At 28.7% G+C, this 23,510-nt stretch overlaps 2 protein-coding genes across 5 annotated transcripts in view; one reads left to right on the forward strand and one right to left on the reverse strand.

Annotated features, from left to right (window-relative positions):
* LOC149058470 (uncharacterized) overlaps nt 1–23,510 on the forward strand; it is a 41,477-nt gene that overhangs the window by 5,108 nt on the left and 12,859 nt on the right. The gene's annotated exons all lie outside the window — the stretch shown is intronic.
* On the reverse strand, nt 1,278–21,390 carry LOC107170919 (thiamine transporter 2-like). 4 transcript variants are annotated; one of them, XM_089219894.1, is made up of 11 exons: nt 21,262–21,390; nt 21,021–21,175; nt 19,493–19,639; nt 14,059–14,229; nt 12,797–13,016; nt 9,080–9,255; nt 8,218–8,367; nt 7,341–7,446; nt 4,745–4,937; nt 2,205–2,346; nt 1,278–2,030 (listed from the first exon to the last, which is right to left on the reverse strand). In XM_089219894.1, the coding sequence occupies exons 3-11, from the start codon at nt 19,616–19,618 to the stop codon at nt 1,929–1,931; spliced, it is 1,386 nt and encodes a 461-aa protein (XP_089076020.1). In that variant the 5' UTR covers nt 19,619–19,639; nt 21,021–21,175; nt 21,262–21,390; the 3' UTR covers nt 1,278–1,928. The 4 variants fall into 4 exon arrangements, with proteins under 4 accessions (XP_089076020.1, XP_089076021.1, XP_089076023.1 ...); XM_089219895.1 differs by lacking the exons at nt 21,021–21,175; nt 21,262–21,390 and adding an exon at nt 20,851–20,980; XM_089219897.1 differs by lacking the exons at nt 21,021–21,175; nt 21,262–21,390 and adding an exon at nt 20,884–20,904.

Here is a 23,510-nt window from a genome sequence, read left to right on the forward strand (position 1 = left end):
AAAGTTTGAAATTGAAGCATTATTTCGACTTGTTATGCTGTACACACACTAAAAAAAAAAACACACATCATTGTAAAATCAATATATTCATCACTTCGTTCAGAATCTAAAAGAACAATTGATGTTAAAGCTAAAATAAATAAAAAGATAGATTAGATAGATTACAGAAGCCTCCCAGTGGAGGTACAACGACATAGGAAAGAATTTTGTTCGGCTAGCAGGTCACGACACCACTGTCTTTTAAGTCTTTTAATCGGGTTGCCCTTAGTAGAATCAGATGAAAGTTTGGGTATTAGCGGGTTCTAATGGTGTGCTAGGCGGCTATTGAAACGATTGTAATAGGTTTTTGATTTTACATAGCCAAAGGCATTTTGAGATCAGAGTGGTGGGTGTTGTTAGAGACCATAAAATGGCACTTTTAGAACTGGACGTAGGGTTTTAGATTGGAATCTTTGAATGTGGTTGATGTTGAAAGTGTTGAAAGCGCCCTATAATTGGATTCCATAAGTCTAGATGGGCCTGAGAAGGAGTTTTTAGAATTGGAGCTTATTGGAAAGCTTCATATGCTTAGATGTTAGAAGTGGTCGGAGGAGTCGGAAGCGGTCATTAAGTGAACGGGTTTTGCTTATAATGTGAGGTTTCCAGGTGAGACGGCGGTCAATATAACAATACCGAGGTATCGTATACACTGGACAGGAGAAAGCGGATGATTATTAAGATATACTGTTGGACAAATTCCGTGGCGAAGAGCAGAGGTAGTGTAGATGGATTTGGTTTCTAGTAGACGTTTTTATTAAAAATTAGACAAGCTCATAAAGAGTCTTGTATTGAATTTTCAAATCATAGACTTAAAAACATAAATTTATATGAATTTTTAATACAAAATAATTTAAAAAATTTCATGATTTTAACGTATTTTCTTAAAATTCAAACTTTAAATGTCTATAAAAACTTATTTTTTGTTTTACCCGTCGCGCTTTTGAAAACTACTGGAAATTTTGACTTTCTCGACGCACCAACTAGATTCACTTCCTAACCGGAAAAGCTACTAAAGTTGAACATCATAGCATTATTTCGATAACTTATCATTTACACAGACACAAAAAAATAAATAAATAAAAAACAAACATCATTGTAAAATCAATACATTCATCGCTCCGCTCAAAAAATTGAATTAGACTCAACTATTTATAATTTATAGTAGGTGCAGATTTATTTTTTAGGTTAGTATTTAGTTAAGTTTTGGGTCTTTAAAATAAATATTATAATAGCATACATATTAATATAATACTTTTATTTTTACAAATATACATAGTATAATAATAATAACAAATACTGTTCAAACTTTTTGAACATTTTGAAACATCAAAAATTAAATTCGAATGATTCTAAAATTACAATAAATTAATAGATCATCATAATTTTTTAATAATCATAGCTTATATATCTTAATAACTTGTTATCATTCTTATTTTAGTAGGTACTTACACATTACTGACTCGGTAACTACTAATTCGAATTTAGCAAATGTATTTACATGAACATTTAAAAAAAAATTCCTTTTTATCAATTAATAATTATAAGGGATTGTCTTGTTTGAAAAAGTTTGTATTGCTCTGTATTTTAAAACAGTCTTTGATTATTCTTAAAAATTCTAAAAATCAAAATTTGAAAAGAGGAAAGTTGGTGAATCGCTCTGTATATTTAAATAAATAATTGACAACCGCTGTATATAAATAAAAATGTAAATATTTTGTAATACATATTAAACTTAATAACACATTTATAATACATGACTTCTTAAAATACCTAAATTTTACAGGTGTACAAAATATTCATATTAAATCTATTTGTTCACAAAATTACTTTTGTTCTAATGAAAATATTCAGTTATACTAGTTCATTAATAGAACACGTTCGTTCAAACTTCAGTTGTATTCTACAATTCCTTCATCTTTGAACTTTTTCAAAATGGAAGATCCAAAAAAGAATAACGCCAATATCGCATACAACACGGTGTATATTAAAAACTGAAAAATAAAATAGGTCTTAATAGATATTGTATCTTTAATCACCTTAATATTATATTTTAATACAATATATTCGTAATTTAAGATTACGAATTTTCAACAATACAAATGAACAAATGTATAGGTGATTCTTTGAAATCAATCTAAAAAATAACTATATTAATTGTGCATTACTTGTTGTGCTATGGTGATCTTAATAAAATGTCCTTGAATCACTCCGTATATAATAATGGTATTTATGCATACAGCGATAAAAGTATTAAATCCAAAAATCAATCCATAGCACTTTTGATTTAATCGTTTGGCAACTTCAGACCTGAAAATTAAAATTATAAAACACACGTATTTAATTAATTTGAAATTATTCTGTTTAACTTTAGTTATAATTTTATTGTCCTGCAGGTAAACTGTACACTGAATATGAATGTGAATTTGAATTCATTCGGCGCATAAAATCATAATAATAATTAATAGGTACCTACATGTTAATAGATTACATATAATTGATGGTATAGTATTTTGGCGTAGGAAAATAAAATTTTGACCGAATCGATTTGAAATATTAAGTTAATAAATAAATATGCATCATAGTTATTAAATAGTAAGTATGACTCAAGTGCGATTTATAATTATTTGTTTGTAATTATTCATGTACCTACATCTGTTTAAAAAGAATATATAGATACGCATTTTTATGAGATTTATCCATTGATGCGTGGTGAATGTTAATTTAATGTTAGATAATATGTAATTGTTGTCAGGAATTGGAAAATTATGATATATAGGTATTAGGAACCTTTGGAGGTCAGCCGATCGACCTAAAGAATTGGAGGTCAGCCGATCGACCTAAAGAAGCACCTTCGGTGCCTAGGAGTCATCCTTGACATCCGTCTCTCCTTTGGGAAACACGTCGAAACGGTCGCCAAAAAAGCGGCCAGATCGGCGGCAGCTCTTTCCAGGATCATGCCCAACATCAACGGGCCTGGTCAATGAAAGATAAGACTCCTGGGATCTATAGTCGAGAGCCAGCTGCTCTATGCCGCCCCGGTGTGGGCAGCTCCCGTCTGCGGCACTGCTAAATCCATCAGAAATCTTAGGAGACCGCAGAGGGTGGCCGCCCTGAGGGCTATCAGAGCCTACAGGACGGTCTCGGACGAAGCCGCCTTCCTATTGGCGAACATGCCGCCAGCTGACCTTATCGCTCGGGAGAGGACGAGGATCAGGAGAAGGTTCAACGAAGCACCGATCCCAGGAGAGCCACCTGTCTCCAGAAATAGGATCAAGAATGAAGAAAGGAAGGCTACCATCGTAGAATGGCAGACGAGGTGGCCCAGTTCAAGCAAGGCCGCCTGGACTCGCCGCCTCATCCCCGATCTGGTTAGGTGGTATAACAGGACAACTCCAGTAGTCCCCTGGTCCTACCACATGACACAGGCGCTCACTGGACACGGCTGTTTCCAGTTCTACCTCCATCGCTTCACCAGGGCCGCAAGCCCAAGGTGTGTCCACTGCCAGTGTCCCTCGGATACAGCAGAACACACCTTGTTCCACTGCGAGAACTGGAACGGTCTACGAACCGACCTCTCTGAGGAAGAGGAGGAGAGGGCTCGACAAGCCACAGGAGCTGAAAGATGAAGTCAGTACGGGATTCGAAAGCGGCGGGCTAAGCCAGCTTGAGAAGATGTCAACAGTACGAGATGTCTAGGATGGCTGGCTAGTCCGGTCCGAGAGGAGGCGTCAGAACGCGATGTCTAGGGTGGCGGACGCAGTCAGCCCGAGAAGATATATGAAGGGATAAAAATATTTAAAAAAAATATACTGCTGTATAAAACTGCTGTGAGGGGATATAGCGGGTTAATCTTGCTTGTCCCTACTTACGATGTATTGTTTTGTAAAATCATAACAGGATTGGGGCATTCGCATATATACCAGGTTACTGAGGAATGGGTATCTCAAAACTGTTATGACTACTTTTACTTGTATAGATTTATGACTTTAATAAATAAACGATGCTGCATGGGGGCTAAGCAACGTGAAAACAGTTCGGCCTCCATGCAGTGATTTAAACAGGAAAAAAAGGTATTAGGAACCTATTTTCATAGTATACACATAACATAATACGATGATGACTGTTAAAATAATAGTAAATTACTATATAATATATACCTATTAGGTATGCGGCACTCACACATATACATATAATATAAAGGCTTACTCTCATATGATATGTATAATCTATGAGATGAAAAGATTAATTTAGTAACTATTTACATAATATCAGAAATATGCAGGCTCTGATGTATATTATGCAAGTGTGAACTTCTTCAGTGGTCCTCCTCAATGTACTCAAATATAACCATCTGCAGAAATTTTCGTCACTTTCATATCTTATAGGTAGTACCTATCTGATGAAGGTACTGTCTGAGACCAGGGCATGAAACCGATATTGGATATCAATTTTGAATACCAGTTAAAACCGTTAAAACCCAAAATTGATATTAAACCAGAAAACGAAATCGAAAAAAGATATACCGATATGCGAAACTGAAATTGAAATTGGAAAATAATTTTTGCGAATTCAAGCACGTGTCTCTGAATATATACCTATAACCTATATCACCAATGCCATATTATATTTTAAATTGTTTAAATTTAATTATATATCTAAATTAATATCGTAAAAAGATGTTCAAATACGCGTGAAATAAACTCACTCAGCAATAGTCAACATAGTTTGATACATAATTCCATATATGATGTAGAATGCGTAGATGTACCATAAGTTTCGGCAATAAACACAGCACAATAACACGATGGCGGCAATAAAAGATCCAACGGCGAAGAAAATGTCGCCAACAAAATACCAATTCCAATTTACCTTGCTTATAGCGAACGCGGCTAAGGCACCTGAAACAATAAAATTGTTCAATAAAAATTCAATTCCCTGTAAAATATTTAAAGGTACTATATTATGTATTAAGAAATACTCGAATGCAGTTTTCGTTCTCTAGCTGTGGCTTATAGAAGGTTATAGTGGTTATACACCTATACTTACAGCACGTTAATCGTCATATTTACAATACTTAACAAGTTTTTACATTGTTTCTGTAAAAAATATTATTACGGTTTCGATCTCGTTTTGTATAAATGTACGAACAATATAGCTAATACTTACAAATGCATTTTGAAATATATATTTTACTATTTAACATACATTTACCGTATTTATTATACATCTGTCGTTAAAACATTACAAAATAACTAAGTATAAAAATGTATTTATTTAGGTACTTTTTAGTCATTTTATATTTTTTACTTATTTGAATAACAACATTTAAGCACATTTTTAATTTTATACTTCAAATCTGAATATTATTTGAAGTATTTCCATTGATTAAAATAAGATTTTGAATAAGTAGTTTATTATTTTATTAGTAGTGTTCAACATTTTGTGGGGTATCTACCCCTGTACCACTCCACATCGATCATCACAACTTTAAATACTTATTAAGTATTAGGTACTTAAGTTATAATTCATTAATTACTCGAATTAAATTGTATTACCTTTATCGAAGTAGGTACTCCAAAACAATATATTGTTTTAGAAGAAGGAATTCAAAGCATCTATCATTAAAAAACTATAACAATAAAAATTATTTTGTTTTGAAAAATGTTGTTTCTTAGCGATTTAAAATCACGTAAAAATATATTTTTAACAACATAAAAAGCTTTAGAAATAGAAATAATGATGGTCTTACGTTAAAGGATTATCCGGTATACTTACACAAATTGGATTTGAACATGTTTTCGATTATTTTATTTCAGTGCATAACAAATAATAATAATTAACATATTTGTTCCAAATAAGAACGTACAACGCGGTGAACGAAAACCAGTCGAAACTCGCGCATGTCTCCGCACTAATAGTAATATCTGCTACCGTCAGTTGGACGATCATAACCGACCAACGGCAACGACTGTAGTATATTTGCTGTGACCAATCACAGAACGATTCGACACTGATGGTGGTGGGGGTGGGTCCGAAAGTCGATTAGCGATTCATTTGGATACGTCAAAGCAGTGTGTTCTTATTTTGAAAAGAGTTAAAGATTTTTGTCTCATGGAAGGGTTAAATTAATTTCAATTCACTATCGATTTATTACAACCGCAATGACATCCACCCAGGCTGAGATTCCCACTTCTGTTCGGCCACAATATGGACTTACACTATTACCCCCTCCCTGACACCCCAATGGAAAAATCTCATCGAAACCAACACTAATCTCTCCATATTCAAAAAAGGCGACACACTCTGGTATCTTCAAAAACGAATATTTTCACACAATACAAAATATCACAAGTGAAAAAATGTACACGGATGCTTCCAAAAGCCAAGACGATGTCGGCGCTGTAGTCATTTGGAATGACACGGAATTCTTATATAAACTTCCTAACTCTTGCTCAGTTTTCACAGCCGAATCAATAGCCATTTTAAAAGCATTCGAGATAATATCCGATCATCAACTACAAGACACCATTATCTTCACCGACTCCCTTAGTGCGATCAACAATATAATCCTTCAGAAATTTGCCTACATATTCAAAACAAAATCTACACCTTACAATACCACAATAACATCAAAATCAAACTCTTTTGGATCCCCGGACATTCCAACATAGAAAATGAACTCGATGATCTGTAGCAAAAAATGCTATCACATCACCTCTATCATCGTCCATAAAAATCTTTTCTCCCATTGACATACGAATTATTATAATAAAGGAATGTCAACAAAGTTGGCATCAAAAGTGGACATCTTATTACACAAAATTAAACCACATAAAACATAACACTGACAATAAATTGGACATTTCCCTTCGAAATCCATAGAAAATTCGAAGTAATAACAACCAGACTGAGAATAGGACACACAACAGTTTTCTAATGTTCAGGGAAGAACCTCCAATATGCACAACCTGCGGTGTTCAAGTAACCCATCAAACACATCCTCACCGATTGCCTAACATATCTCAATACCCGAACAAGCTTCATCCTGCCCGAATCATCACTTTCAGAAATATTAAACAACAATCCTCAATTCATTACCAACATCATACAATTCATCACAGCCGCCAATCTTCTAACCAAAATTTAGTATAATTTAGATATAGATACAATTCATGTAATTTTTTCTTCTTATATATATTTCTCACTGTAAACCCAATGGCCCATGTTGCCGAGGGTATTAAAAAAAAAAATAAAAATATGGACTTAGTATATTATTTTATATTACATTTTACTTTACACACCAAGGAGCGTGTTGAGCGATTCTGCCGCGCCGTTGTACAACGTAAACTCCGTGTCTTCGTTTTCTTCCAACACGAACGTGTAAAGCACATTTATGTACGCATACACCTATATAATAATGTTTATGATAATATTATCTTGAATTCTTGAACTATTATAGCGTAGTAAACTGGTACCCATGGTATATTATTATATAATAAAATAAATATAATAATATGGTGTGTGTATATACTATATATGTGTGTTGTGTATATACTATATTATATATACACTACTATAATACGTGTGTCGAGCCAAATATGAAATAGCTAATATAGGTATTGCCGAGGTACATGTTTAGGTTTGGTGTCGTTCAAATTTCAAGTAATTTACTGTAATAGCAATTTAAGGTAATGGGATAGTGAAATAAACAAATATTATCTTATAATTTTTATAATCGTATAATTTAGGAATCGTTAATTAATATTTTTGGAAGTGTCACTTTAGGAATTCAGAATGTTTTTGGAGGCCGTACAAATGTAATGAACATGATGATACCACATCCGAAAGTAATATGTCAAGATAAAGATAAAATAATGAAAACCTCATTTCATTTATTATAGATATGAAAAAAATTCTTTTCTGCGGACCGAATTAAGTTTTTCCACGATGTTTGGGTGACATTTGGTGTGAATTATTATATGTTCAAGAGACGGAAAAGTACATTTTTAGTTCCGAAATCACAACTATAATATGGGGACTTAGTGTTTGTTAAAAATAGATACATGATTTGTGTTATTCACACGTATAGACTTCTATACTACACCTAAAATAGTGTGTATAGATGTCTGTGCAGTTATTCGTTTTATAAAATTGTTCAAATACACATAATATACTGACCTGTAAGTAACCACCCATCGCCACTGCCCACCAAAAACAGAGCTTACGGACATATGGGTCGGAATACGATTGTCTGAAATCTTTGGACAGTGTACTGATCACGCTGTTTTCTGGTTCCGCGACACTGTTTTTTTCGGGATTGTCGATTTTCTATAGATACATAAAAATAAAAAGTAATACAAATATGATAATCGTTGCCAGGATGGTATTTCGTGGCGGGGTAAGGGGGCTATATAAAAATTTAAATTTTGTAACAAATTACTAATACAAATTTAATTACACGGTCAGGTCTTACGTAAACGTAATATCTACATTTATAGAACATTGAAAACATCTCTACAGTTTTCTTAAATTTTGAGGTAACCTGCAATCTCCTCTGCAGTAACCCTACACCACCACACATAGTATAGTCAATCAATTTTGGTAGTTATTATAAAAATATATATAATATATACGATGCTGTCAGTTTTATGTATAATCGTTATTAAATACTATTGCTGCACTACTGTTTGTGTATTGCTTAATGCTATGGTGTAATAAATTATAATATATACTATAGGTACCTACATTTTATTATTTTATCAGAATTCTTAAAGCTCGTACATTTTAATAATAATGCGTAGGTACAGTAAGTAGATACTTAAGTACAATATTTAAAAAAAAAGTATATAATATTAATTCATTAATACGTTTTTACGAGCTTACTGCATATATAAATACTATATAACTACCTACAATAGTACAATACGTTTACTTTTTTAATGATATGCTAATAATTATTATGATCTATATCATCTTATAATTTAAAACATTATGCATTTTTTTAATTTTATATTTTACTCAAATCCTTTATATTACATACCACATCTTTAGGAGCTTGTTCAATGCTCAGCTGAGCATCATTATCCATTTTCGGGTTATATATGGTGGAAGTGGACTGTCCCATCGCCAGTTCTTTCACTTTTTTCTTACTGGGAAAGTAAATACTGTGCTTAACTGGTGGTAAAAAAATCGCCCATATAGTCGTAGATGACATGCCTATATCATTATAAACAATTATAAACAGGTAACGAAATATTAGCGAGCACAATGGAAATGAATAAATAATAGGTATACATATTATTACGCACAATAACAATTAAGATCAATAGTTGCACATAAATAACTTTCTTAGTATCATCAATTATCATACACACAACACATTATGCAATGGTGTAGTTATATTTTACTCTAGGGGGGGGGGATATATAATTTATTGACTGAACATAAAGTGGTTAGATTTCGGCCGTAACAATTATGAGTGTTTGGATAACAACTTAAAATAAATGCCTAAATACGAAAAAAGTTATTACACAATTCCTCAGTTTCTCCATTCTTATTAAAAAAGTAATAAATTATAGTAGTAGGTAATTGCAGTAATGAAAAACTCTAAATTTTGAAAACTTTAAGTTTGTGGTAAATGGGAAAATAATAAAAATGGAACTCAGAAGCTAACCTAATGATTAATTTGGTGAATAATTAAGTAATAGATTCCCTTAAGTTTTGTGTCTTTAAGTTTGTAAATTAAAATGCGATACCACATTCAGTTTTTTTTTTTTTTTTTTAAGTATAGCAGTGAAGCTTTATTTTAAATTTCATAAGTAGAGTCAAAATATATTTATTTTTTAAATTGATAAATCCCGATTCTTGAATAGCATTTACCTATAATGAATATTTTCTACTATTTTGCTCATCTAATTTGTAAATGATTATATTAACCTATTCATTGATTAAAAATCAGTTGCCAAAAAAACATCAGTTAATATGTTTTAAAATTAAATACGCACATAAATACATAATTTTGGTATGATGTTTATTCATTATTCATTTCTTTATTTGTAGGTATATAAGTTTTAGCATTCAGTAATCATAAAATCATTACTAAACCTTTTTTAACCTAATCTAATCTTGATATGAAGTATGTGGCTTATACGGAAGATTACTTTATTTCATTCTGATAGTTCAAGGTCGACGAAAAATATAGGTTATTTTATTTTTGTGTTATATGTAAAAAATTCTTGATTTGGAGTACTTGAAAACCAATTTCTTTTAGGGCTATTCTAATTTCTATTGCGTCTGTTATTGATTGAAAGTTTTTTTTACTATGCAATATTCTTTGTCCTCTCGCAATTGGTAAGTATGGAATTCGGATTTTGCCTTTTGTAGGTAGTGGATTATTGCTATGCAGGTTTCCGGATTTTTCGTTTGAACTTTAAGATTATTGACTTACATGAAAAGTTTTCAGAACCCACAAGGTCTATCAGTCTATGAACTCAAATCGTAAATATACAAAGTCTTTTACTCTTTTTTTTACTATTATGGGAGTGGGTAGATGTGTAATTTTTGATGTTGAGGTTTTGCTTCGTGGTTATTTCATCTGAGTTTGATGTAATTGTGTCGACTTTAATTTGTTCAGTTTGTGATAGCACTTCAAATCGATTTTTTTTTATGTAAATAGTTTTTTATTTCTGATGATATTTTTTATGGTTGGAGATTTAGGTTCTGAGGAACTTGTGATTTCCTCAGAAGTGATTTCTTTATTCGGTATGTTGTATCCACTGTATCCAGCCATCGTCATTTGGACTATTTGAATTATTTGGTGAAGAAGGATGGCTCAAATCGGGATTATTTGTAGGTATGTTTAGGCGAACATCCTGTATATTCATTTTATTAATTTTATTAATAATATTTTTATTTTTATAGTTAGATTTTACATGTGGCGTAGTGGCGTGTTTGTCTCAGCTTGGGTTAAAGGTCGCGTACCACTGAGCTGTGCTCGCGATAACGCAAAAACTGTACGGTAATTAAGACACTTGAAATTAGTATGAAATTTAACTCGATTCTCATTATATAAAAATAAAATTATAGAGACATATTATGAGAATTTATAGAATCCATTAGATAGTTTTTGAAATTGCGATTTTACTAACCAAATTTGTGAAAATTTGGACGTAGATGACCAAATTTGCAGCGATATTTTAACAAAATTACGGAAAAGATGCGTGCGTTAGATACGGCTACTCGCACGGTACTGTTACACAATAATTATACTTAAATTCGTAAAAATAATTAACGTGATAATATCTTATTTTCATTTTGTAATTTTATTAAAAATTGTACAAATGTGTAGAACAAATTGGAACTATTACACTCGTAAAACAATTTATTATTTAATATATTTAATATGCTATTTGAGTTACCAATGTTATATTATATTATTATTCGTGTCATATTCTATATTTTGAATTTTAATACTATTTTATTGTAATAGATAAAGAAAAAAAATAATATGATTAGATTAAATACATTTTTTGAAAAATCTTTTCCACATTAAGCGTTAAACAATTAACAGTAAATAATATATAATTATACATTTTACCTACTGCAGACATAAGTGCTTAAATCTTCAACTTAAATTAATTTACATAAATGCAACTTCTTACACAATTTAATTTTTTCATTTGTAAATATTTTGTGCTTGTACTTTTGTACATACAATTTGATATGCAAATTGTTTTATGATTAGGCATAGGTACCTATACTTACCTTACTCATTATAACCTTTATTTGTATTGCATAAGTGTTATTTATTATTATTAGGTAAACAATCAAACTTATTTAAGAACACTTATTCTATTTTAAATTGTAATTTATGCAGAGTAGAGCCCTATATTGGCAAATTCCTATTGTCTACCAAAACATGAAATACTATTTTAAACAATATTTATTGAAAATCTGAATGGTTAGAATGGTAAGAATCGAATGGTGATATATGTTAAATAGTTTTTTGGATATTTAAATGTATGATCATATTCTATAATAATTATAACCTATGCATTAAAAATATTAATAAGTACTTGAGCATTTATAGTATGATGTAGCCGATGTAGGTACATCGTATATGTTTTTGGGCTGGATATAACATTTATTTATTTTACTTTCTACAATTACGATAATAACCAAACAATAACTACAATTATTAACCATTAATCGTAATTAAGTTAAATCGTTAAATCGTTTAATCATTATTCAATTATACAAAACATTAACGAATAAATAAATATTATTTTGTAAACCAAATCAATACTGTTTAAGTAATATATTAATTAAGCTTGATAAACCCTGTTGTATTATTTGACACATCCGAATTTATTGTTTGCTCTATATTTGTTACATTTTATAACAGTGAAAACTAAATATATGATTTAATGATTTTCCGAAAAGCGGACAAAATATCATGTTATTATTTTTATTTTTGTCTAGATGTGAATATAATAAATCATAAAATATACATCCAAAATACAGTTGAACGTTTAAAAATGTATTAAACGCAAAATGTCCATACCTATAAGTAGGTACTATACTTTTGATGTTTTTATACCAATTGATATTATGATGTTAATTGTATCTATAATGTGCTGTACAATATAATAAATAAAATGATATCATTTTATCGACAGATTCATTTTCATATTTTCAAAATGTTTGTTATAACTGAATGATTTATTCAGAAATGTGTAAAAGAAATTGATATATTTACCGAAAATAGACATATACACAAGCGCGTTGAACGGAGGAGTTCCATAAACGATGGCTAGAATTTGAGAAAAGCACGATGAAAAAAATTTTCCCGTCAATGTTGCAGCTCTTGCGTGACCAGTTATTTTTTGATAAAATTCTTTTTCTTCTACCATTGCATACAAGTATCCAAATAAAGCAACTTCGGCGGAAAAAAAGAAACCATAGAATGCCTGTCCAAACTGTAAAAAATAAACTATGGCATTATTGATCAAATTTAAATGAATATTTTTTTATTTTTTTTATATTAATATTTTTTATATTTTTTATGTTTTTTATATATTTTTTTATATTATATATATTAATGTTGGTACATTAAAAATGTTGGTTGTCTACTATATCAATCCGTCGTGGGAATCATTATTAATAAATTAAACGGAAATTAGTTTGTATCAAAATAATGATTATTTAAACTTATCAGACGATTATTATAATCAATCTACTCATATAATGAAATTCAAAATTTAAGACTAAGGTCTAAGGTGTTTAGATATTAAGAGTATATTTAGAGTATTTTGATTCATAAAAATCGAATTTAGGGCTAGTAGTTTTTGAGTTATAAGTATTTAAAGTTTAGATTGGCAGAGTGGAGTGGTACGAGGTTACCCCGCAAAATGTTTGTCCACTACTCCGCTTGTCTAAACTTTAAATACATATAACTCATAAACTACTCATCCTAAATTCGATTTTTATGAATCAAAATATTTAGAAAAATATTCTGCTTTGGAATATGAAATTAAAACTCTATGTTGTCATTCAAAAAAGTAAAAAACTTAAAAAATTATAAGGATAAAAAATATTTAAAAATATAATTTTTAATGAAAACATTGGTTTTTAACAACTTGAAACCATGTAAAAAAATATTTTGAAAAAAATAAATACTTTTCGAGATAATTAGTGTACCCACTTAAAAGAATCACCCTGTATATTGTTTTTAGTTATCGATTTATTTTGAATCTTGATTATTACGTAATCCTTATCAAGTAAGTAACAAGTGCAAATATTTTTGTTTTTTCATTATCTGCAATGTATTGTGTCTATATTCAATACTCCATATAGGTAATCCTCAATTCAATGTAATATATGAAAATGTGATCAAACATTTATAGAGGCTTATCTATTGATGGACATATTTTATGGTTATGACTGAATGATATCAGGTTTAATTGAATTGCTTTCGTAATATAATTTAATACATAGTAATAAAATTAACTAATTAATTACTTGTATTCTGAGTTTTGAAGGACGATTTGCTATGGCAACATAATGAATTACTCCACCAATTCCATCGACGATTAGTACAGGTTTATATTTGACATAATCCGTGACCAAAAATATGATAATGATCAATACGAACATGGAATATGATCCTACGGCGTAGAGCTCTTTTGGTACCTAAAAATGCAATAATTGTAATTTTATTTTAAATATATGAATATTAGGTAAGTAATAGCCAGTATATTAGGTTAACACTGAATACATTATTTGGAACACAAACGAACACTCTTTATTTTATTATATTTGCCTTTTAATACCATTAATATAGCTTATAAATCGGTTGGATTTATTTAAAACATAGATATATAGTAGCTATATAATTCAATAAAATAAATGATTTCAAATTTAAATAAATAGGTATATCATAAAAAACCAATAACAACTTTTGTCGATTATTTATTAGTGCTTTAGAAAATTACAGGCATAGAGCATGCATATGTGTATGTGTAAGCATAATTAATAATTGTAAGTAGATATCAACCAAAAAACTGTCACTACAGGTGTAAATTATTGTTGCTAATCTGAGTTATATATACCTATAGATCAGGTAACTCGACGAGTAAAGTTATATGAAAAATTTTAGAGAAAACGATTTATAACCAATATTTTATATACGTACTCGTCTGGACTAAATCAAAATCCTATTGTTTTCAAATAAATGTTATATTGTAATTCATATGAATGTTTTACAACGATGTGCAGACAATTTAATAAAATCGTGAATCTGGTGCATGATGTTATATGAAATTAGGCGTGGGGTGGTACGGCAGGGGTTATTTTTGTATATTTTTGCTTATAGGTTTTTCAAGTTGGTGGGGTTATAACACGTGTCTGTATATGTGTGGCAAGGATATATATTGCTAAAGATCCCGGGTGGTCATCAACCCGGGAGCTCGCAACTTCTGAGTGCGTTTCCGCAGATTGAGAGTACGACCGCGCCTCACCAAGCCACAGGGTGCATTTTTTATTTAAGCCGATAAAATGATTTGAGAAATTTGAACTTTATACATATAACTACGTAACACAAAAATATAAAATTTAGCATCGTTGAAATTAATTACAATTTTATTTTTATTTTATTCAGTCTATTAATCTCAGGTGAGATATTTTAAAATGTTTGTACAACTTTAACTTCTTAACTTTTCTAGTAGGAAAAATAATCTGATCATAAACTTTTCGATGGAGGTTTGTAGTTAGAAATGTATAAGACATTTAATTTGAACAGGTAAGGTTTAAAAATTTAATACAAGGTCTTTCATATAAGTAGTTCATACTTTTACTATAAAATTTCTGATTAAATTAAGGGAATTGGAACTTATGCAAATACAATGTTTTTTCCAAAAAGGAATTCAACCTACCTAAGTATATATTATTAGTTATTGACTATAGCTAATATAAGCCATATGAATGATATATGAATTTATGTCTTTGCTTATTAGTTGATGACAATTAGAGGTTGATAAATATATTTTTAAAAGTAATAATCATACGAGCAAAGAAGAGGGGTCAGACTATTATCCCACTCCTCCTGTGTACGCCACTGGATAAGTACAAACATGTACCTATTATACTGTTGTGTGACATTATAATAATTATTAATTATGAACTATATCAATTACCTAATAATTATATTTAAAAATTTACATTCATTGTATTTAACATTGGTAAATGTTTGATATTTGTTAAAGGATTATAGATTTTGATAAGAAAAGATGAAAAAACAAAATTTTTAAATTTGTTGTTAACATTTACAACTTTTTGTCACCTATATTTTAAGATTAAAAAGAACATTTAGTTTATTCGATAAAAAAAATGAATTGTTCTTTAAAACTATTTAACAATGAAGGTAACTATAATTAAAATAATATAATATAATATAATATATCTTTAATTGAAACATATTATCTTTATTTGTTCCCATTATACTATTATTTAACAAATGTATAAGGTAAATTAAATTTCTATAAGCCTCTGTAGTGCATTTAATAATGTTTTTGAAATTTCATATCTGTTAATTAAATACAGAATAAATATATTTGTATTTATTTAACTGTTTTTTTATTTTTTCATGAAAATTTAAAAAACTATTCTTTCTTTAATACTTTCAAATCAATACATTTGCGTAATCGGTACGTATATAAAATTATTTAAGGTTAATACAATGCTTCATAAAGACGAAAAAAATTGTAAAAATTATATTATGCTGTAATTGTAACTGTATTTTTTTGTATAGTAGTTATATTTGATTTCACAAATAATGAATATATGTACTATTGTAATGTTGTTACTATAATTAAATATTTGTTTAAAATATGTCAAGAGAATATATAGTTAAATATGTTAATATAACAATATTCTATTATAGTATGCAAAAATGTAAATAATTAGTGCGCATTATTTTCCTGTAAAAATAATTTACTTTGCTAATATGTTAGTAAAAATATTATTTAAACAAGTCGCGTATTAGTCTGATGTATAAATAATTATGATAGAGAACTCAGGATATAGCTGAATTTTTAAATTCGACGTTAATAAATTATTGTAGTTATTGTGGAAAATATAAACCAGATTTTGAATTTGGCATCTATATGGTAGCATATATACCGTCACATCCTGGAAATCCCCGCCGTAGACTTAAAAGAAAATGGTTTAAAGATCATCTAACTTCATTCCACAATAACGCAACTTCCAAACTAAGTGCTACTAATGGGTAGCTCCTTATTCACGCAACCCCACTATGTTTTTATAATTCACATCTTGCATATACTTATTGTGCTTAGATAATTGTTTAGATTATGTATATTCTTGTAAAAATGAAGAAAAAAAGGTGGGCATGTGGTTATCTCCTCTCTGCTGTAAGTAGAGATAGAGAGTATAAGTCACTATAATGGATGTGTTAAATTTGAATGCAAAGACAGGTATAATTGTATGCAACAAACGATTCTGAACGGAGCTGATTTGTCAGTGTAGGATATATATTATATTCCCTATATTTAAAATATAATATATTTTATACACGCACAATATTTAAATATAAATTTTATACGCTCACAAAATGTTTTCTATATGACTCTGGTGTTTGTTTAACAATTATTTGAAGAAAATTTATGGAGAACCTGGTGTTGGGGTTTTTAACCATAGGCATATTTTAAATCACAACAATTTTATTAATTTGAACTTCACAATTCCATGTACATTTTCGCGATTTTGGCATATTTCATAAATATTTGAACTTTAAATGCTCATCAACAAAAACTGTGACTAACGATTTTTGATTTTTTTTTACTATGACAAGTACAACTTATAATAAACCTTGTATTAAATTTAAAAGATTTTTTGAATATCCAAATTTTTTTTATTAGCATTTCAAAAAAAAACTTAGACAGATCGAAATTTTCAACTAAATGGCTTTGAAAAGTCAAAATATTTTGGAAATTTAATCGTAAATAAACAACGCTAATGTAAACATTTGGTGAAAAATTCATGTATTTACAATAATTTGTTATAGAGTTACATCAAAATAAGAAAATCGATTTTTTTGAAAACTGGTTATGCGTAAAAATTCCCATTTTTTCTTTACTTTTTTAGGGTTTTTCCTGACGCTTTTGAAAACTACTATTTTAAAAGTACTACTTTTCCTTTTCAAAGAGGGACCGAAGTCAAAAATCAAAGCATTATTTCCACTCCAAAACGTGATGACAGACTCAAAATAAAAAATAAAATATTTAAGAATCTAAAATAAAAAATAAAATCTACGGTTTCGACTAAAATTGAAAAACAAATAGAACTGCTAGATTGTGTTTATATAAAAAGCGTAAATTAAAAAAGCTCATAATTCACTTAAAAATTAAATTATTTTAAAAAACCCACAAAATCGATACACTGATAATGTTCTTATCATCCAGTTCATAATAAGTCAATTCACTCAAATTTTTAAATTAACGGAATTAAACGTGATCTGCTATAACCGTATATTTGCTATGTCACGCACTTGTAGACGGAGACATAAAATATGTGTGTAGCGTCCTCTCAAATAATATGAATATTAATAACTTTTCTTATAAAATGATTTTAAAATGCTATTATATGCCTATAAATAATTTATTATGTGGGTATGATACCATAATGGCAATTTATAATGTTGTACCAATATAGTTAATTAGTAATTACCTATTTAATTGTGTTGTTCATTATTTTTATTTATTTTTTTTTTTTTTACGTTTAATCCGCTAACAAATATTTTGCCTAAACATTAAAGTATGCATTGAAATGTTTTTATATCACTGGAGTTAAAATTAAATGTTGATAGGTACCTGCAATGACCATACCTAAACCTACAGTTCTCTATTATTTTTAATGAATAATGATATTATTAGAAGTAATGAGGATTAACACACGTATAAGAACAATGTATGCGTATTTTGTATAGTGAGTATAATATATAACAAAATACATATTGTAATATTGCATAGCATTTACTGTTTTCTTGACGCTTATGGAAATTAATGAAAAAATAGCTGCTCAAAATTTTAAATTTATAAAATCTTCAATTTTTTTTATGACATTTACTTAATTCTACTAATTCTACGAATAAAAATAACTACAAACACAAATGAAAATAAGAAAATATAATATACAGTATAATATAATCTCTAGAGCACAATTGGTATTATAAACAAAAATGTTTCTTAATCAACAATATTTATAATTTAAGAAAAACTGATGTTATTGAATTTGTTAAGTTGATAAAATAAGTTCCAATTATATATGCCATACTTTTTTATAAAATATTAATTTTAAAGGTCTGCACTAACCACTTTGTGCCTTATTATAATATACAGTCTTAACTCTTAAGACTTTTAGTGTAAGATGTTTTTACATCATATAAAATATGAACCGATTTCTATTATATTGTTTTAAAATTAAAATTACAATCAATTTTATTGTTAAAAATACCTATCAGCGTTGTTCAAGCCAGTAATATATATAATATAATATCAAATATATATTACATATTCATTTTAAAATATAAATAACAATTAACCGTTTATGACCTGTGATGTCAGGTATACCGACTGTTGATTACAACAATTAATTTGTTCATAGAAGTCATCCAAATATATGAAAATAAAATAGTGCCATTTTTATACGTGAGAATATAATAATTAAAAAGCTTAAGTATATTATAAATGGTCTGTCAACTATTTTGAGTATCACGTAACTATTTAATTGCTTAAATATTCAATGAACTTCAAAACAACTATATTCTTTGGGTTTATTTTCACGAAAAAAATGAATGAACAATTTTAAATTAAGTATAAGCTACTTTTCTCTTAAAGATGATTGTACAATATATTTAAATAATTTAAGGATGCATTACCTGTTCCACAGTACAATTAATGTACGGACTAGTCATATACGCGGCATAAAATGGTTCAATGGGTCGCAATTCTCTCATAAACGCAAACACACCGACCAAAATCGATATTTTCTTCCAATTGTCCATTTTTATTTTATTTAGAAACACCTACACAAATTAAATTAGTACGTTATTAATTAATAATTATGCTCTAATATAACATGTACTCAGAGGCGCAAACTAATTTAAATCATGGGGGGGAGGGAAAATTATTCAATACCCACCTATTAAAAAAAAATTTCACTATGCTCACTTATATATAAATAATAATATTAAAATGTATCAAATAAAAATATAATATGATATAAGTATATTGATGTATACTTATTGTAATGTCTGAAAATTGACCATCGAGTATCAATCAATTGACCACCTACTTACCAAATTAAGGGGGGCAGTTCCCCCTGCACCCCTAGATTTGCGCCTCTGCATGTACTCTCTATATATTGTATAGGTTCGTAAACATATTTATACCTAATTAGTATCTACCTACTAATACGTGTAATTACAACAAAATAAGTAGACAATATTTTACGCCAATAGCAATTAATAAATATATTATATGCTTATTCAGAAATATTTGTTCGCCATGAATAAAATACTGATTATATATGTAAATACTTTGACAAAGTTTCGGATGATAAATCACGATGTATTTATTTTGAAGACGTTATTTTTTTCAAATTATGAACTTTTATATGACTTAATTTAATTATCTACTACTTTTAATAGTATATGTAATAATTGATTAGCATTATGTGCGTGAATTATTAAGATCATATAAACAGACAGAAACATAATAATTAAGTATGTAAATGGTTGCATATTATAAGCCTATAATGGAATTCTAGTCGAAAAGTGGTGTAAGAGATAATTTTGATAAATTTAGTAAAACAGATTCCAAGATTTTAACATAAAATATAGGTATACTATAAATTATAATACATGGTTAAAATATACAGGTTATTGCATATCGACTATGATTATTATCATCAGATACAAAATTGATGCTTAAAGGGATATTACAAAATATATCAATTTTTCTTATCATGAAAAATCGCTAGCTTTCAGCAGCTGGCATAAAATTTCCCGCGCATAAATACTTGATTATTATTGACTCCCTTTACGCTGCCATTTTTATTTTTATCATCAAATATTTGGTTGAGAGAGAGTATAATATAATATGCAATAACCATGTATATTTCAACTATGTTATAATATATAATTATATAATAATTCATACGGTTTAAACTTGTACAAATAAGGCTTATCAAACATACAGTCTTTTGAAATAACAATCAACAAAAATGTATACGTACCTATATAGGTACATATATATTATATAGCTATACCTATATAGTAACTATCAGCCGTTTTAAATATTATCGCTAATCGCATAGAACAACAACTTTAGAACAGCACAACCAGCAATTACTGTAGCTAATTATTTTCTAAAATATTTCTTTTATTGATTAGTACGTGTACCCACTTAATGTTTTATGATTCCATCGGTCGTATTAATTGCTTCAATGTCTGCTTATCAGTTTATTATGTATACACTCGAAAATGTACACGTTAATCCACTTTCAGGTTAGGTACTATATATAGTACGCCTGTCAGATGTAAATTTCTTGCAATTTATAACTGAAAAAATAATAATACAATTTGTGTTGAACAAATAAGAAGCCGAAAATTATAATAAAAAACAAAAGCACGTGATTCGGAATTACCTCGAACGCGCACTAACTAAACACGGAGAAGTTGCCGGGTCGACTAGTCCAAATGATCTACCAACGCAACTGTGGCTCAGAGCAAATGTGAATATATATAATATGCATATGTACCTCGTATATGTTTCTGTTCATCTGTTGTGATGATATATACAGAGTGATTCACCAAGAGTTCTCACTCATATCTTCCCCCCCCCCACCTTTTTTAATAATTCAAAATTATGATTTTTGTAATTTACAAGTGCATATACTTAAGAAAACCCAGGGGGAGGGAAGAGCGATCTATCATACATAACCTGTTCCCCCGCTTTAATACGAGAGCTATGATAATTAGAACTTTTTAATAATCGATAGTAATTAATAGTTATTAATTATTATCAATTTATAAGTATTTAATAATTTTTGAATGTTGTCCGAGTTTAACAAGTAATAACTAATAAGTACTAGACTATTAAATACTTACTTACATCTATTTAGTGTTTATATCTTATATGATATGATATTACTAAGGACTATTATCCAGGATAATTTATCCTTTATGCATAAAGCTTAATAACCCAAACACTGCTCGTTAACACTTAACATAATAAACGTAAATATTTGCATACCATTATATCATCGATATTTTCAAATATATAATCGGGTATCTGGTAAGAATTTAGCGAATCTCATTTTCATTTAAAATAATACGAGTGTCTACTCCCGGTACGTGAAGATCACGACTAAATTCTCCGTCTAAAACCGGTTTTTTCACATATTAACTGGTCATGATCTTAGTAGTAGCGAAGTACCTATATATATATTGTCGTAGTAGACACCCATATAACTTCTAAGAAGGTATTTGAAAATATATAGTCTTTTTGTGTATTTTATAATTCTAAAATCAAAATTTTACTCGTGAGAAATGCATTTTTAAAAAATCAAATAAGGGTGATCATACTTGACGGATCACTCGGTATATAATATATAAAATACTACATTTTTTTTCAGTTCAAATCGATAATATATAGATGACCTCACCTGATGAAGGTGATCAACTACGGTGTCACTGTCCCCTTATAACAACGATAAGATATGTTTTAAAAATGTATTTATGAATAAAACACATTACATGTTGTAATTTACTACAAAAGCCGGAAAAAAATTTTACAATTAAAATCTTACCTATTGCTACCTAATAAATGATTAGATGAAAGTATTACCTATAATATACACAACACGAATAAAAACAGTTGCCTAGTGCCTACATACTAAACCATAATTCTGAATAATTATTTTCATTTTCTTAAACAATGCTATTTTAAAAAGATTTCTATTTCAGTAAATAATTTGAAGCATAAAATATAAATCTTTATAAAATAGTATTAATAATAACACTGTAATAACAAATAAAATTATTTTTCATTGTTACATACCTTTTTAGAGGAAATCAGCTGGATCATTAAACATAAATATAATATATATATACAAATACAATAATATTATCTTCCCCCAAAAATATGGCCACTTATTATTGAAAACATTTTAAAGGATCTAGAACCTTTTTTTTTTCTTATTTTCAACGACGCTGCCGGGACTGCTTGCGCATTACGTCAACAAAAGGATCTAAAACCTGATTTACCTTGAAACTCGTAAAAAAAAATGTAATACGCATATTAAGTATTTAACTCGTAACTGAGCCATATCAATAGGATTATTAATAGATAAAGGTATCATGATTTTAATAAAAAGAAGAAAAAAAGGTATCATGATAAATAATAAAGATAGAAAGAAGCATTGAAAGTGTTAATTTTTGTTTTGAATTTTTTCCCTTGGTATTTAATTGTACATATATAACTTGTCAAAATTTTCGTTGTAATAGTTTTAGATTTTACATTTCGATAAATGTATTTATTTTATAATTATGTGTATTTTTAAATTTTTATTTTTATATGCATGAGATACATTCTCAATAGGTACCTACTAAATACAGTAAAGCGAGTTGTTTGATATTTTACTTGCCTTCAAATTAACTATTCATGATTTTAATTCTCGATTATGTATTTATTTAATTATAAAGTGAGGATTTGCCCTACACTCTATGAGGAATTTATTCAGAAATTACAAGTTGCATACAAAAATCACAACAGAAAAATAAATTGTAGTTAAATTGTTTTTTTGTTCCTTAAATTAATAACTATTATGATTTACGAATATAATATAATAATTCTCATAATCAGGCACGATCATAGACGTTTAATCATTATTAT

This window comes from Diuraphis noxia, unplaced genomic scaffold (genome assembly GCF_037042655.1).
Source record: "Diuraphis noxia isolate RWA-SAM2 unplaced genomic scaffold, SU_Dnox_SAM2 contig0002, whole genome shotgun sequence".
Lineage (NCBI taxonomy): Eukaryota > Metazoa > Arthropoda > Insecta > Hemiptera > Aphididae > Diuraphis > Diuraphis noxia.